General features: G+C 38.1%; 1 protein-coding gene across 1 annotated transcript in view; it reads right to left on the bottom strand.

Annotated features, from left to right (window-relative positions):
- LOC111243711 (uronyl 2-sulfotransferase-like) overlaps positions 1–18,934 on the bottom strand; it is a 38,650-nt gene that overhangs the window by 747 nt on the left and 18,969 nt on the right. Inside the window, exons 3-6 of the mRNA XM_086980346.1 lie at positions 6,461–6,740; positions 1,758–1,902; positions 1,250–1,359; positions 769–929 (exon numbers count right to left, since the gene is read on the bottom strand). Of these exons, the coding sequence (XP_086836472.1) occupies positions 769–929; positions 1,250–1,359; positions 1,758–1,902; positions 6,461–6,740 (696 nt within the window). The remainder of the gene's footprint in view (positions 1–768; positions 930–1,249; positions 1,360–1,757; positions 1,903–6,460; positions 6,741–18,934) is intronic.

An 18,934-nucleotide genomic window follows, 5' to 3' on the forward strand; every position in this document is an offset into this window, starting at 1 on the left:
GCAAAAAGCTGTGGGCGCTCTTAGCTAAACTTGAAATGCTCAGCAATCGAAGGTAAAAGTTAATGCGTTCATGTTGCGCATGTCTATTGCTCGCGATAATACTAGGAATCAGGATAAAAAACCAGCAACAGGTACTTCGTGTCCATGAAAACCAAATTTAGCTTTACGGAAACAAGAGCATACCAAGAATACCTTAACATCTTGAGCTAATGCTCAGTCGAACTTTTTAACTAACACGAACGCATGGAGATAACCGTATACATAAATGATCATATTGCCGGCGAGCGTTGCTTTGTATCTAACGCTTGCCGTCACCTCTGTGGAACAAAGCGTTTTAGAACGCCAGTCCACAAATATATCTGCTCAAACCTTAAGTTCTTTATAATAATACGCCATCAGTTCAGTTAAAATGGATGTAAATTTTAAATTCGATGTGTACTGCAGCGGTGCGGCCTGGACGACTGATGCGCATCTTTTTTGGAGTGCGTTGACGCATAGATTCTAAACAGGATCAGACTGAATCTACCTCCGGACAATGTGCTTAACTAGCATATAATTTAAATTGCTCTGCTGTAATGTAGATCTGGCCAAAAAAACTGAGTTGTAGTCGATAATGTCGACCCTTTAGAGCGCAACCAAACTAACAATAAAAAATTATTGATTCGATTGTTTACACCGATTTTCCATCTTCTTCGATGAATATTTCAATGAAAGAAATAAAACTGAGAATCCACTGAAAAGTATGGATTGCTAAAACGTAGTTCTTACCTATTTGTCCGCACACCTCAGAAGCACTTTGAAAGAATATTGGAAGTCGGTGTTGCAGTACGGCAACTGTCTCTGGCAGCATCTCAACTAGTCCTACCACGTCGTAATATAGTTCGATATTCCGTTTAGCATGCTGAAGCGCCCATGGATCATTGACGACCCTAATAACAGGAAATGGCTCATTAGGGAAATAAGACTAACGTAAACAATGCGTCTCCATAACAAGAGTACGGTCGAAAGTAGATGTGCCCGAAACATAGTTGCTACTTTTCATAAATAGCACGTAAATCTTTCGAGAGGTATCGAATTTTACTTATTCCATGTTTCCTTGCAACAAACTAAGCGAAGAATACGCGAAACAGTTTATTTCCAAATAAAAGTCATCCTGGATTTGCTGGTACTAGAAACAACTCTATATACACTTCAAGTGTATTATGCCGTGTGTCACTCAAATTTAACAAATTCTAATAAAGGTACGAACGAGCATCTTATGTTGTGACCGCAGAAGTAGGGTACCATGTGGCCTATTTGCGTGTAGCCTGTAACGTAACGACACTCAGCATCTCCTCGCCGAATACATTCCTCGATCGGCTATGAGAACATAGAGCGAAATACGACTATTGTAGTTATCATGTTTTTTAGTTCCTGATAGTTCGTAACGTAACTGCTATTGCAAGAGTTATGCGAGCAGAAAAGGAAATACATGCACACAAATCAGAAATATGCTATAAAGTAAAATATCACCTACTGGATTGGATTTACTGCAATTATGAACCCATAAATTTTGTACGAGCTGTAAAAAATTGAGATTTTGATTTTTTCAATAGGAAGCCAAGTCACAAGTCATTGCTCGTCTAATAACTGTTAGAAGCACACCTGGTAAGCATGTGATAACTATACTTTACTTATTTTTAAACTGAACAGTTTTTCTTAGGTCTAACTTATTATTACATAAGGTAATGAATCGAACGATATATTTGTAAACGGACCTTGTTAAGCCAATATAGGCTAGGCGTTACCGACGAGCTATCGAGGTTCTTCCGAGCTACCGCCCTCCTGTAGTAATAGTCGGACACTACTCGTTCAACTGGATCCCTTACTACGTTTATAAACACGGGCGATGCTTGACCCAATCTAGACGATACTCCAATGACAAAAAGACTATGTCAACTGAGTTTGAGACCGTTGTTAAAATGGAGCTAGCTGAAGGCAGGTAACTGAAATTATAAAGGGCCGGATTCCAGGCGTGATTGTGTCATTGTGCAACCAATCTTTAGAGGAAACAAGTTCTTCTTGATGGTTTTCAAAAACACAGGTCACAGAGTTACAAGTGTCATCAGCTAGCTGCCAATGCTGACAGCCAATGACATTTGACAACATTTTTATTCTTAAGCTATTTTCACAAAAATGATCTGTTGAAGGTCAGTTATCTGTGGCAAATTATAACTTCACTAACATGAAGACGTTAGTGCAATTAATGCATGAAGGCACGCATTTACGAGGAAGCATTCATACTATAAAAGCAAGAAAACATGTTCGAGATATGTTTCTGATTTTAGCAAGTAGCAGAGAGTCATTCTGCATCGCATAGAAATTGATTGGCTGGTGCTGACTCTTCTACACTAACAGCTGACGGTTGCAAGATGTATTATTTCCTGTACACTCATGATCACCACAGTAGTCTGCATCCACATGTCTTGCATATTTTTATACCTTATTTTTATATTGCATTCTAGCAGCGTGGTAGTAACTTCTATTTTCTTAATAGTAAAAACTTTTCGCTTGAATCTTAGCAGTAAAGGCAGTAAAGCAATAGGCTGAAAAATGGGTAGTTCCGTTCTTTTTTTTTTAATGTACAGTTTTTCTTGTATCTTTCCACCGCTGATTTGCTCTATACGCTACTCGAAAGTGCTCTCTCTACTCTGTAAGGGAGCTGCAACTGTGCAGAGATAAAGATTCGAGGAAAACAAAAGTGCATTTGCGACATTTACTTTATTGTGCTTTTTGCAGACGTCAAAAGAGGTATAACGAGGATTCTAACTAAGAAGATTGCTAAAAGGAATTTGCTAAGTTCAAAGATGGAAGCTTTGACCTAAAAAGTGTACCTCTTTCTAACCAGCCATATAGATCGACGAAAACCACGAATAGCAAACAACTCGTTAATTGGTTGGGAAAATAAGCTCCAAACACTAGACTATTCCCAGACATCTTGAATGCACGTAATTGTGTCAGAAATTAGGGGTCTGGATGTGTCATGGACTGTTTTCATTGACCTCGACGCGTTGATCGGCGTCTGACAACACGTAGCCACAATGGCAGGTTTTTATGCAAATTTACCACCGGTGATCGAAAAATGGTGTTTCCGTATCAACAAAACCAGACAACGTGATAGGGCACATACCCAGGTCCATAGTTAAATCGGATTTCCATTCCAAAAAGACAATGCTTTGGGTCTGGAGGGATTGAGAGGGTCTTATACACTGCGAAGTGTTTAGGAAGGACAGAATACGCAACAGAAATCTCTATATAACCTATCTGTCTGGGTCCAGTGAGCGAGAATATTCAACAGAAAAAACCAGATAAGCGAGGCGAAGTTATCCATGAAAAGACCAGGCCTTCTGCGGCGATGACGCTCTGCAGGAGCGAATGTGTACGCTTTTTTGCACCCACCGTATTCTCCAAATCTCGTCACGATGAACTACCACCTAACCCGATTATTGGAAAGTAAAATTCGTAATTGTAAGTTTAACAATGGTTCTTAAAGGCCTTCGAAACCTGGCTAGACGAGCGCTTCAAACACTTTAGCACCTCTAACAAGAAGAAGTAATCGAATTTTTTAAGAGATAAGGATTGACCTAGAAGAGCAACGGAAGATCGAATCCTGATATGAGCAAAATGTGTTGAGTAGGTGTTAAAAATGCACTTCTTTTTTTCGTCTGGAACTATTATTCTTGGAGCCTAAACTCCACAAAAAATTTAATTTCGACCGCACAATGGAATCTGCACAATGGACTTTCAGAGGAGCACTTTTGAGGGGTATATGGATGTAAACGAACAGTAAAAAAGTAAACGGGAACATTAAAACGGAAATTATGCTCATATTTAATATAATAATGTTCGGACTTTAACTTGGGGTCATTCTCTAGAGTCCTCTACATTCTGTCTTTTACTTCTACTCTCAAGACACCGTTGGTTGAGCGTGGGTCTCACGTTTTCGCCTTGTATTCAATGACTGATCCCACATTCATTTCATTGTCTGCTACAATAGACCCGCATACCCTCTCGACTGTATAAAGTCAACCTGCCTTAAGCCCTGAGCTCCATGTTTTAGCCAGAAACTACTGGTCTACTGACTGTATGAAACACTACAGTTTGTTAAAGAGCTGTAAGTACGGTTTGGTAAACTAAAAAAAAAACGATAGACCCAGACTTCTACAGACTCAATGCAATGACTGAGTCCGCATGGAAGGACAGCAGAAACACAAGTCGATACGTCGTCATTCGTTATGCAGTTTCCGGATTTAATCACATCTGTCCGGCATTCCATTACCTCAACTCGGGATAGGATAGCTGCTGCTATTCGATTTGAAGGTCCCTGCATTCGGTATTATTTCGAGCACAGCGACTGATGATTTAAACAATGTCCAAATGTAAAAGTAGATTATTTTTCACAAGATTTTACACAAGATATTTGAAAAGGTTAAACATAAGCTCAAAAAATTGAAGAGTTTTTAATTGAAATATCGGTTTTCACATAGGATAACAAGGAGGTTGCTTGACCTGCTCATTATTTAAATTATATTTTGAAGATCTCGATCAAATATATTCTGAAATAGCGGAATAATAATTATGAGTTTAAAGTAACTAGTACCGTGGGTACTGCTTAATTGCAACAAGAACGCGGGACAAAGAACTGAAACAGAGTTATGGAATTATGGAATGATACAACAATTTAACAAAATGACTGCAGTGAGTGATTGCAATAAAACAAAGCTAGCTGCTAAAGCCGCTTTACACTTTAGGTACTAGCTAAAGCGTAAGATAGCAAGACAGTGTTAGGTAGCATCTAGTGTTAGGTAGGGAGTTTATATGTAATACGAATCACATTCGGAAAAGAGGATAAGACGTAACCCCGGGGAGTAAAAGCTGGTCGTAGGTAAATATAAGCAGATGTATGTTTAAAGCTCTTCGTCATTATACAAATCGAACGACAGTAGCCATTTGCTCTAAAGGATAATAGTTAATAACAAAATAATGTTATAATTTCTATATTTACTAATACGGAAATTAATTTTTGTAATTTAGGAATTTCGCGGGTTGATTTAAGATAATCTACATGTGCTCCCTTAATCTGCAGGATTAATGCTGATCAGTATTGCAATATTTCGTTGACAGGCTTTAGTTGCCAAGAGTATGAGAAATCGGTAATTAAGTTACTTGAGCCAGTGAGGGCCGATTTTGAATCAGTAGGAGTAGCAAGATTGTTGATTGAAAACTGTATTTCTGTTAATAAAAAAAAACTCCCAATGTAAACGTTCTCAAAAGTTTACGCGTTTCTGATGTTATTTCAAAAAAGGTAGTTTCAAAGTTTGGAATACTATTAAAATATTTTTATTTCATACACAAGAAGATATTTTATAATAGTCATAATTTTAATCAATGCTGAATAATTCATTGCATTATTCAGCTAAAGTAAGCACTTACATATTGCGTCTTAAATATGGAACTGTGGTCCAGGTGAGAGTCGTGATTTGCCTTATGTAGAATCAAACTCAATAGAGGGCGAAAATTTAATCTGGCAAAAAAAACTTTCGAAATTTTGTGGGTTCTCTCGAAAACGGGGTGTTAAGAGATTGTGACTTGTCTCGGACACTTTTCTCTCTGAACAGACGGTACAAATTCAAGAGGAATTGAGCTAACAGTTAATTCGTTTCGATGCTTTGTACTAACATATACTCACAAGGTTTGCGAAGCGAGATTAAGGAATAAAGAACATGTACGAGATTCGCGTTAGGAACTAATTTCCACACACTAAAGTGACGCGGACTATCTGTAGAAATGAAATCATGGGCAGAATTTGCTTTGGAAGATTCCGCAGCAGATAGGATAAAATTAACGACGAGCCTCGTTTGACCCCTATATCTATAGTGGACAAAAATAAAAAAAGGTTTTCTCAATTAATGGATTACTATGGATAAAATGGAAATTTATGCGGATTAAGGGGATTATCAAGTTTGACCCGGAATTGCTGAACTTTCAACGGCAAGACATCCATTGCGATTTGTTCCACCACCACTGTTAAAGACTTGAAAGGGTCGTCACAAATAACGGTTCACAGGTTTGCAACAGGGAAAGTAAATTCCTATCTTTGTAGAGATGCTCCAAAGAAAACCTACGGTTAATGTGGGACCAAACTTGAAGTGCTCCTTGCTTTTTTTTCGTGGTTGTACAGTCATTAGTCGTATCTCACCGCCAAGTTTAAAACCGCCAAGTGTAAAAAAAGATACGTGTAGGTTTGTCAGCTGCAAGAGACCGCAGAACTTTTACAACTGAATAAATATTTTTGCTGTAATATGTCGTAAACTTTTTAATCAGCAATCATATTTCGTATCGCCTTTTTTTTTTAATCAATCTAGCATGTACATTCAACCCTGATAATTTCTATATAGGCATATAATTTCACAGAGCGTACAGATTGAAGTTCACGAAATGGACGTGTCGGTCAAAGCTGGCTGGCGGAACAGCTTTGGTTACGTTCAGAACAAGTTCCAGTTGCTCACGGTCCGTTAGATTACGCCGATTGTAGACAACAGAAGAATAATGCGAAAAATGGTTGCGCTCCGCCAATCGGTGTAAAATTGACAGCATTGTAGTACCAGCTGTTTTGGGAATCCGGTTGTAATAAAGCCGTAGGGGATCCAGTAATAGCGGAGGTATCGTTTGATTGTAGAATAAAGCATTAGACGTGTAATCTAGATCGAAAAAACAGACAAACATAAAGTATTTATTAAAATAATTTCGAAAACCGTAAATTGCCAGCTCGTTCAATATATTGTACGGATGTTGTGCGCCTACACATAATTATTTTGTAGCCCAGTTATAAGACTTACCAAGTCTTTAGAAAGTAACAAAAGTAAAGTTTTTCAGACCGTTTCTCTTCTGCAGAGTTTAACCTTATAGGTCATAGAAGTGAATGAATTCCAGCTTAGGCGACACTTTCCGTTGTTTTTAAAGGATTATTAATGCTTCTTTGAATATAAATGATTTGGCTAGCGGTAAACCTTAAACGCCCGATCGGGTATCTCTGAGTAAAACAAGAGCAACCTTTATTAGTTCTTTTAAAAAACAATCAATGAGTGAAATTTTTCATCCTCACTCAGCCTTAAGTTGATGATAGTTAATGATAAACACGTCGGAGATGCCGGCCTCACACCTGACTTGATTTAATATATATAGTATAGTAATGCATCAAACATTACTGCATTTCTAAAAGCAAGTAACACCGGCAGTGCGCTAAGAGGAATGAATCAACTGCAACGCATCCAGAAAGGACTTCGTCGACTAAAGGAGTTATGGCTAAAGTATATATATATATATATATATATATATGTGAAAAAGTTTTTCTCGACATAATAACTGACCGTAAAAATTATTGTTTACTTGTGCACGATCTAGTGATGACAGAGAGATCTAGAGACAGGCTAATAGTCATGTTTTAAGCGTGGTATCCAGAGAAGGAGATGTCATTCCACTATGCTTCTTTCAAAAAATTAAACATATCGCGAACAAAGTTTACATGGGTGCTCTGCAAACTCTTGTAGAACCGTGGACTCTTGAAAGAGTTTGAAGGAAAGTTATACATCTAAAGGCAAGGTGGTGCGTTGCCTCATACTAGCCGCTTAGGGCAGGCTTAGCTATCCTTATGATAGCTTAGCGGGTAAAGCATTTGCCTGCTAATCTTGTTCGAATCCGGGCACAAACACACTTCATTTCGTGTTGAAAGCTAGTCGTCTCATGGAATGCTTAACGGCAATACCGGGCATAAAAATCAAAACACACAGCGAGGGTTTAGCTGGTCAAGAATGCATAGATCATGATCGTGAATGTTTTAGAATGAGTGCATATGGCCGCTTTACAGCCCACATTTGGATCCATTGAATTAGTATATATAAATTGCTATTGAACGAGACTTTTAAGTTTTGAAATAAGCACATCGACTTGCTGACCCTTTCTATCAAGAATGCGGTCATACATTTGCAAAGAAATACTTAAAATGGGTCTGTGAGAAATTAAGGTTCCGAAATAGAGCTATATTTGCGGCGGATATGTAATAATGGCATAATGCTGATTTGAGCATACTAACCATCTTTGGCAATTCATTCGACAACCGTAGAAAATTTCTGGCAGAACCGTATTGAAAAGTGGTTTATCTTTCAAGATTTACAAAATAGACACAACATTAGAGTTTAGGAAAAACGGTCGATTTCTTGTTTTGCACTATTGAGGGGAAAGGTAATGATCTTTGCAGAAACAGAACTGATGAAATATTTTCATTCTATCCTTCGATTAGACAAATGCTTTTTTCACTCATACGTAGGTTTGATGTAAACTTGGGTAATTTGTGCAATTATTTATGATTTTTTTCGTCGAGGATGAGGCATTTTTTTTTTATAGAGTAATGCTAATGGTAATTTTAACAAGCTGACCCTTTGTTAGCGATTTCTTCGACAACTGTTGAGGATTTTACCAAGATTATCATTGATTAAGGATTATCATCATCTTCGACTTCTATAAAATAGGCATAATTTAATATTTTTATTTTTCTTTTTTCCGTTATTCAGGGGTTAAATTGTAATTTTTACCGAAGTAGTTTAACATTGATAAAATATGGGTCATACTCTCTACATATCAATAATGCTCTTGGATAGGATGAACACTCTTTTAAAGGGCAATTCTTGTTCTCGCATAGGGGTCAATGTTAACTCGATTAATTCGTGAAACGATTGATGAAATTAAACAATCTCAGATTGCGGTTTATATTTTTCAATCTGATTCATTCTTTTTTGGAATAGGAATAACTAAAATGGAGAAATTGAGTAAATGCAACAATGTAACAAGATTATAACAGCGTTCTAACAGGATGAGGAGAATAACAATATAGAGGCACAACATCAATCTCACGTAAGCTCTTGGAGTGGCGGCAATTAAACCACTCTAGGAAAATTTCAATAAATTAAAAGGAAAATTTCCGCGCTTAAAAAAGCTTTTGATTGCCACTTGTCCTCACGTGTTTTATACTTCTAATCTATTTCTCAAAAGCGCCCTCCCTGCTCTGTCGATGCGCTGTAACGGCGTATTATGAATGCAACATCTACCCGAAACTGCTCCTCAAAAACGAATGTCCCAGTGCATTCTGGATACCTTCTGTCCTACGGAAAACACAGGAAACTAGCCTTGTGTACGGTAGCGACGCTATTGCTAAAAGGAATGCTCAAGACTGGTTTGCCAAGTCTGGAAACGGTATTTGTGACCTAAAGAATGATGACCGTTTGGATTTGATGATGACAGTCTAAAGGCAGTTGAAGGAAGACTGCCGACAAATAACATGGGCATCAACAGACTTCAGCCACACGACTGTCACTAACCACCTTAGGTCTCTTTGACCTACATAGAAATTCGGATTGGGTATTTCATAAACTGTCTGAACCCAACAAGGAGGTACGACTTGACATCCTAAGACGCATCTTAACATTGCCAAGAATCAAGCGTCACGCACTCACAATGACTGACTTTTATACAGGATTGCCACCAGCAATGAAAAATGGTATCTGTATGTTAGCTTAAATTACAGATAGAAATGTGCAGTTCCGGGTAAAACAGCAATGCCTAGAATCCAACCAGGTTTCCATCCAAAAAGGTTGTTTGATTGAAATGCAGATTCGAATGATTTGTGATGAAATCTGAACGATCTCAGCATATGGTTCACATCTTCAATTGGATGGATATTTTTTTTCGCGAGTGAATTTTATCTTTTATAGAGAGTAATACAAATTTAGGCAGATCGGTTTTTTGACAATTTGTTCGATAACCAACTTTTCAAGGTTTATATTAATGAAATATTTTTTTCAAACTTAAGGTACCCGCAAAATAGGATTTTGGAAGAGAATTTCTGTCTACAACTGTTTGTTAATGTGGATTAATGCGATTCTACTAGGTAGAAATCGATTCAGCCATGATGCATTCTTAAGCAAAACACAATTAGAGGTTTTGCTGTATTCTTTTTGCTTACTCAAAAGCTTTTATCAAAGTAAAACGTAGGTACAACAAATCATTGTGTAAATTAAGCTCGACTGGAGTAAGTACACCGAGTAAAGCGTTAAATATTATTTATAAACTATTTATAAATAAATAAATAAACGATTAAATATTATTTAAAAAATAAAACGATATAAAGTTTAATGATCAATTAGTTTCTCAAAAAGGAGTATTCCGTAGGGCGTCGTTATTGACTCAACTCGATTTAATATATTTAGTTGAAACAGCAGCGAAGACAATTCTTTTAAATTCTCTTGTTTTTTTTGTCTCTCCGTTATTTATCTTCCCCCATTGACCATTCAGAAATGCTCTATCTTTCCTTCATAAATCTGTTCACACTTCATTATGCAGGGAAATTAATTTTACCTCGACTTTAAACACTACGGTGGGTGTTCTTGTGAAAAAAAAAAACTTATTTTCGTTATTCATTTTACACATTTCACCTTTTTTGAAAGCAAAAGATCTACCGCAGTAGCCCGGGATCTAGGCTATGTGATCTAGGCCTAATGATTAGGCCGAGTACAGTATGGACTCCATGTTTGAAGCAACTGTTTAAAAGTGAGTTACAAAATTTAATAATGGCATCTTTGAACTAGAGCATGTATCTCACCCGATCAGCCGTCCGAAGTAAATGAGAACTCTTATCTCCATCCTGAAAAGACTACGATTTGCGTATAATGGGCCTGGAAGGTACTTACTGGTAAATTCTCGAGGAAAGTACAGCGGTTAACGAAGGTACATTTATGGGACATTTGTATCGACTGAAGAAGATTACCCGACATAAAGGCTCGATAGGTAAGGCAATCCCTCCCAACAAACAAACCACAAATGGCAAAGGCCATTACCGAAGTGCGATAGCTTGAGTGGAAAATGATGTCGTACCAACTACTTTTTTCTCACCTTGCACCAACCGATTAACATGTTCTCCGTTTACTGACGACTTGAATTCATAACAAAACATCTGAGAGTCTACAAAACTGATTACATGAGGTTTTCAATACTAGGCCTCAACATTTCTGATAAATAAATTTGGCATGGGAGTCTCAGACAGAAACGGCGATTATATAATAAATTAATTTGCTGCAGGAATCCGAGTAAAATGCTGTGTTTTTTCTAGTTAAAAATTTCCGTCACTGACGTTCTACCTTGATATTTCCTTTAAATTTAGAAAATATTTTACCAGCAAAAGCAACGTGTTTTGTGCGGGTTATTCCAAACTATACTTAACTACTTTATGATAAAGAGAGATGCATCCTGCAGGCAGCTATAAACAGAGTTATAGAGCGATGCGCTAACATCGATCTGGTAATCTCAGTATCCATGCGTTCAGCATCAAGGACCAATATTATTTGCAATATATATATATATATATATATTGTAAACGCTATATCTTAGAAAAGCATAGCTTGAATGGATAAGTCATACCGTAGTAAAACATCTTGATAGTTAAGGCTGAGCTAGATATCCGTGTGCACATTACGTTGTAAGTGGTACATCCTACTTATTGACCTTAGTTGAAACATGGTCTTTTGTAGCTTCATAGTTACGAATCGTCGCATAGTAGTGTCACAATATTAAAAGTTCTGCGTTGTTTCCAAGATGCTTTGTTTAGAAAAAAAACCACAAAACGCTTTTGATGAAATACGATCTAAACTTATAAGCAGGCCCTACAAAATATGTTGGTGTAAAAAATGCAAAAAAGGTGGACAGAAATGTTCCCGGCTCGTACATATACAAGAAAAGGTTCTCGAGAAGTTATTTACTCGGCTTCTTCAACTACATAGCCTAGCACTTTAACTCCAGAACGATTCATTTTATATCGGACTTTTTTCGGGTTCAGGCTTCCAATTATACACATTCCATTGAACCAGAACTCTAAGGGCGGTGTAAATTGCTTGTTATGACCTCCTAAGGTTCCTTGGCGGAGTCGTACTCACAAACCTCTTTAAGCTCACACACGCTCGCTCGACTTCCAGCTAGGCACGTGGTACTACTGCAAAGCTCTTAAATCTATACCACGCAGCTCGACTTAACTACACAGAATGGAGCCTACCTTACGTTTAATTTTTATGAAAGATGCGTGTGTGTAGCACATTTTAGCTCAATGGACCAATTTTACACATGTTAAAAAATCGCTCACAGGTCACATAAAGAAGAATTTATAACGGAGACTAATTTGGTAATTAGAATTTTAATAACTGTTATGTCGAAGGGCTATCATGTCCTATAATTTTAGTAAAGGGAGACAAGACGGAATAAAAATGATCCCATAAATATTAGGAAAACAGAAACAAAATTTTCAGTGAAGACTAGCAAGATTTACAGTAGAAGGGTGCCAAAATATGCCATTATCATAACAAAAAGGAAAGATGCAGCCACAATCACTAACAACCCTAAAGTGTGACAGGGCACAGGATTCTAAAGAATAGTAATGTAAAAATATTTTTAAACGTAGTCAACGCCATGATAGATCTTTTATAAGTTTTGAAGATGAAAGGCAAGGTTAAGGATGCTTAAATTTAAAAAATCCGCATGAGAAACTTACTGAAAAGAAAAATGACACGTCGTGGAAAAGACTCCGTATGAATTATCTGAACTAAAGGATTCATACAAGCTGGAAGAAACGATCACGAGAGAAACTATCGCTATAGGAGTGTCGGATAGATAGGTAGAAAATTTAGTGTACTTGTAAGGCGAATTTCTCATCCAAGCACTAAATGAGTCACAATACTTCCACAACTTCGCTACCAAAAAATTGACATACGGTTAAAGCTGTAAAAAAGAGACAAAAAAGAGAAAAAAATGCCACGAAACTCCAGTCTTTGAGTCTAAAACACACACGACCAGGAATGTAGCATTACAAGGCACTTCATGCAGCGACCATGCGACCAACTTCATAAGATTAAATATAGAGGCTTTACTCATAGAGCACAATGCACACACCAGACCAGGGACAGAAACCTGAAATGGACAAATGGAGTCATTTACAAAAACCGAATATAATGAAAATCGTAACAAAACTAAAGAAGTTTACGTAAGGTGTTGCATCGAGTGGTGGGACTAGGCATGCCGAAAAAAATCGTAACGATTTCTGCACTGAGTCCCTGATACTGGCCAAAAAGGCTAATAATGATGAACATCTATATCTTAGTCTTCATGAATGAAACGTAATAGCAAGAAAGAGTGACTCACACCTTACCGGAAGAAGTCAATGAATTTATTTAACAAATTTGTCGTGTATCGTACGTAAACATTTTGATATAAGGTCGGGTGAGAAAAACTTTAGAGAATGATCAAGTATGGTCGCATATTCGAATTAATTTGTCTCTAGGCTAGCTAGTGGACCTAATATACGCACACGATATATTTTCAGTATATTCGGTCTTCTGATATTTCTCATGAACCAGTCCGTGGTGCGCACTCCATCATGAAAATGCTGGTTTGTGGTACCGGTGGAAATGAAAGACATCATGAGTTCGGCAAATGTTATCACCAGAGTAGCCGCTGTTGATGCAGCAGCAAATTCACTGACAGTATACCTGTTGAATCAACTTGCGAATGTAGAAATTAAATAATTTGTTTTTTCATGTCACTAGCATCTTGTTGAAAATAACTGCAAAAAACGCAAAATGTTTACTTGACTCTTCGATGATTAGGAGAATATGTACAAAGAGAAACACGAGCCCGTTTTGAGCCGTATAATGGGAGACCAAAATACCTTCGAGGTAGGATGCATTCAGGCCATTTAAAAGGCCAAAGTTCGATTGATTTAGGCACTTGAACCTATTTCCTTAGAATTTCTGATGCGATACTTCCTCCACATGTGCTGTGTGAAGCTGTGTTTTCCTTACCTGCGGCATCTAGAGACCGACTCGGCTTTTTTTTTATGGAGCAATAACAATTTGTAGTAGGTTTTTTTGCCATTCTTTGCCAAACTAGCCAATCCGTACCTTTCGGGTCGGTGATAAAGACGACTTCAAGGCACTTTGAAAGTAGTGAGCCTGCTCCGAGGCACTCCTGTAGCCTGCGGGCCTAGCAGGGGGCCAAAATGTGCTCATCCTTTAGACGGTCGCTTTCAAAGCGTAAATTTTTCAGAAAGTAATTCTGTAATCGACCGACAGAGGCCTCATCACCGAATATGCACTAGGCTAAGCTCTAGATGCGACGTGCGGCCTTCTGGTCCTATGACGAAGTGCACTGAATCGCGGTTGGATAGGGCGGTTATAGTGCGTTGGTTGACGAACGGATTTATTTCAGCGACGAGCTGTAGGGTGCAAGCATCAACATAAAGATGGTTCGACACTACGACTACTCTATGCGCACAAGTGAGGGAAATTGCTAAATTGAAACGTCATGGAAGCGTTTTTTTCTGATATGGTGGGAAACCACGAAGTGCAGAACGATGTTGGCTGGTATATACGCCCCTTTTTTGAACAAAGAATGTCACCGAATAAATACCTTATGTTGAGTCCTATGGATGTTGCAAACATATCGATTTTCCGTTATGGTCGATGAAAGTCGCGGTAATGATAGAACTAACGAGCCAATAATCAGATGCCACCAGCGTTTTACGGACGACTACCATACAACCGAAGGTACTCCGGTCTAGTTATGCATAAATGATGTTAGTACCGATAAGAGTAACAACTTTGCCTTCTTCTAGTGCAGGGCGGTAGCACTCACTCAGTGGTTTTAAAATATTGAAACTCTTTCAATGAGACAACTGGCGCCCGTTCTCTTTCAAGTGTAGTAGACAGTTTAGAAGCCTGAAAGTGCTAGGACTTGGTAGCCCATGTTTCGATCGGTCCTAAAATACTGACGGAGTCTAACGTATACAGTGCTGATTAAGTTGGTATTAGTACTCATTCACAGTTCCAGAAAATTCGAGACGCTCTTTTGTCAATCTAATAGCGTCAAGAAGAACGGTTAACTTGAAACTCCCGAACAAATCGAGGAGAGAGTTGCTCAAAGTCTTAACGCATAGATCATAATTAACAAGGTCGATACCTGCATATTAGATCCCAACTGTACTGCTAAGAAGTATAAAAAAAGCAAGGATTTTCATGGGTTGAAAGTAAGGGTGCGGGACGAATCTATTTTTGCTATAGAAGTCCTGATGGACTGTGCAAAACCTAACTGAGTTACCGGAGAACGTAGCTAAGTTAACAAGAAACTCCAAAAAACTATTCATCGTCTTCCCTGGAGATTTTAATTGTAGTTGGAAGCTATGGACGTCTCCATTTAGTAGAAGGTGCCGAGTGTGGCCGAAATGAATAGAGCGCTGTATGACCTGGCTTTGCGTTTAGATTTCTACGTCCGGTATCGCTTTAAAGTATTCTATCAGCCAGCTGGCCGCCAGCACGAAACGAATTAGGGCTTCGAATTTAAACCATAACGTATTTCTAAGATTACCAGGCAAATGAGTTACTCACTAAGCTACCGTCACGGGAACTGCATGACCTGGGTACGTTAAGCGAAAGCATCATGCCGACTTCTCATGATAGTGTTGGTATTTCTTCCGTTGGATTACCATCCAACCTATGAGACGGAGCTTCTAGAACAGCAGATAACCATGGAGAGAGATAATAATTACAAGCTAAAGAAAGCTATCAAAACAAAACCTTAGTGGAAATAGAAAACTTGAAAATGCTATCTAACCTAAGCAAATATTAGGCTCGAGAAGAAACTCAGAGAAAATAACGCAGACTAAAATAGGAATCGGCGAAAGGAAACGTTAGCAACGGCGGAATACAAAAGGTATATAGTAATTTTACGAAAGGCAATCTTAAGAAGTAAGGACAAATGATAAATGGGGTATTTTGAAGAAAGTGGAAGAATCTTTTTATAAGTTAGCGAAATGTTAGAGAACGAACAAAGAAGAACTGATCCACTAGGGAAAGAAAAGTCAAAAATTTATTATAATAATTTAATTTAAGGCGTTTTGAGTTTGATAGAACAGAATACAAGAACGTTTCAGACCTTCAAGGCAAAAGTCAACACGTCATAGTGGATAGGGTGGACAGAAGAATATATTAAAAGGGAAAAAAACGCATGAAATGTGTGGTGTTTCCGTTTTAACCATCAATGTCTTTTTTAAAAGATAGGCTGAGATCACCACAAATATTCTTCATATGTAGTGGCAAACTAGGCATCTTTGTTAATGCTATAATGGGGCAGCTGTTAAGGGATTCCGATGAAAAAACTGACTGCGTAGGCACAATAAGGTTTCTGAAAAAAACGTGGGATGTTTGCAGTAACTAAACGAGCCCTTAAGAAATTGAAATAACTCAGAAGGGCGGTCAGTAATAAAAGATATATTTTTTAAGGCGTGATGTTGCATGTAAGAATTGCGTTCAGCGGCTTGTCGATTGAAACTGTTCTTCGAAGGGTTTTATCCTGGCACCATTACTGTGGAGCACCATAAACGGCGCCATTCTGTTATCAATCTGTCTTTCTACAGAAAAGTTATTACCCACACATCACGTCAGCAATACAAAATAAACAACTAAAAAATCAGAAGAGCTAGGAAAATGTGCAAATGAGAAGCTGTTTGAAGTGGCGTAGTACCATTTCCAGCACCGACGGTTTTAGAAAAAGTAAGAAGAGATTCCCTGTGTGTCCGTAGTTGTTCTTCGTGAACATGTAGTCACACGCAAGCTAGAACTGATATGAGAACAAGACACATTAGTTCGACTTTTGCCATGCTACAGCAAAGCAATATAAGATCAAATTAATAGTGATCTTGATTGGATCTAGAGCATTTTTCGGGCTTCCAGTACGACCTACTCTAGGCATGGCAGTACCGTGCAAAAAGGCTATGTAGGAAAACTCCATACACTATTGTGGTAAGAATGGCGTCGACATATCGATTACTACGCATGCCGCTGCCATAGATCCTTTAAATACAGTTTCTTGAGAGCAAAACCTCTGGTAAAAAGTTACAGCATCAGGGCCAGAGGATCTATTATAAAGGCCGCCATTTCGCTTTATTTCGCGATATTAAGCGAAATATTAAGTGTTCGGAGTTGCCCTTCCAGAATCAGCAATGCCTTGTATGAGCCCACTGTCATAAAATCTTTGGAGACGACATCGTTCGGTCAACAACCGGTCGGATGGTTGATGCTACAGCCGCTAAAGGTAATCCATACGTACACAGCTTTGAAGTCACCAAAGCCAGGATAAGAAACTTTAGTGCTGTTCACTGTGAAGATAAAATAGAATAAAATAATGGAGACATTTTTAAAGAAGAATGGGAAGAAAGAAGTTACTCTCAGGCATTGTTATGGTGGAAAACAACGCATTTTCTTTTTCCCAGTTTTGTTCAATTTTTTTAATAGCTCATTGGAATCTTGTTAATTATTTACAGTATACATTACAGATGCTCAAATCAATCAATTAATCAAACGGCAGTAACTTATAGTGCAAGATTCCTATCTGATCTCACCAAACACGGCACTACGTTCTTCGGCGTTAGTCTAGGCTTTACCACAAATTCGGAGCACGATATTTCTATTTGCATGTCATTGCTGTATATGGTTTAGCTTTCATCACATATAATCAATCACCCTGGAAATGACTTGCTTTCGTTGCGTATCTGTACAGTTTCTCAGATGGAAATACAATCGAGTGAATTTTTTTGCATCAGCTCCTATACATCGAGTTGTTTTTCCGAGCCTGTTTTCTTCAAAATATTTACACTTGCTTGGCAATGGTTATTTAATTTTTTGACGATGTCATGACTAATCACGTGTTGATCATGCTCGATTTTCAAAATAATTTTATCAACTTTTTCATAATTGGTCGACTCGACGCTACCCATATTATTTGAGATATATTAGTTTGAAGCCATCTATCTATGAAAATGGTCAATACTTTTTCGACCACCCAATATTAGTAGATAGGAGGATATACACGAAGGTAGATATTAGTAAGTGGAACTGTGAAGATCCCGATTAGTCAGTAAGTCTTCTGTCAGCCTCCGCCTACAAACGGTACAAACATATTAATTCCTACCGAAACAGAGATTAAAACCATTCTTGGTGCGAAAAATTGACGGGATATGCCGCGTATGAACACGCACAAATAAACGAAGTCATCCCAGCGATGACGTCTTAGCGTCGTACAATAGCGCTGGCAAGACGAAGATATTAATGTTTCAAGATAACTGCATTATAACTGAAAAGGAACGCTATAGTATTATTGCTATAAAAATAATAGGCGCCAGAAGCAGATAAACAGCAGACCTAGTCAAGGAATTGACCCGGTATCTAACCCTACTGGATTATGAAAAGCGTATAAAGATGCTCCTCAATGACGTTAAAGACTGCTGCTACGAAAAGGTCAGTTTTTATTTAGCGTTTCTGTCGGCTTGCGAACTTCGCCCGCCTTCGACTGTGGATCGTGGATTTAAGTGCTTACTAGTATCCCACATATCCTGATGCCCGTCCTGCAAGTGCAACAAGTAAAATAATGATAAAGGACGCAGTAACGTAATACCGATTAATTATACAGAAGAGTGTATTCCTGCCGTTGTTTGCAATACTTCCAAGAATAACAACTAAAAAACCTTTGTGGTGAAATGACCTTGTGGTGTACAGTAACAGTTAGCAACTAGCAGCAAGCCTCATGGAGCATCACTTCGTACATCTTGGATATTAAAAATTAGCATATAGAAAATGGAAGTCGTGAAGTTCACAACAGGGGGAAAACTCAGCAAAATCCGACATGCTTCTACTGAACGAAAAGCATTTGAAAACATGGAAAAATACACGCACAGAGGTGTCACGCTGACTCTGAGCGCTTTGAGCCGTTTGAAGCACACATAAAAGGAAGAGGTCAAAAAGCCCTAGTA

This window comes from Varroa destructor, unplaced genomic scaffold (genome assembly GCF_002443255.2).
Source record: "Varroa destructor unplaced genomic scaffold, Vdes_3.0 BEIS01000002.1, whole genome shotgun sequence".
Taxonomy (NCBI): Eukaryota; Metazoa; Arthropoda; class Arachnida; order Mesostigmata; family Varroidae; genus Varroa; species Varroa destructor.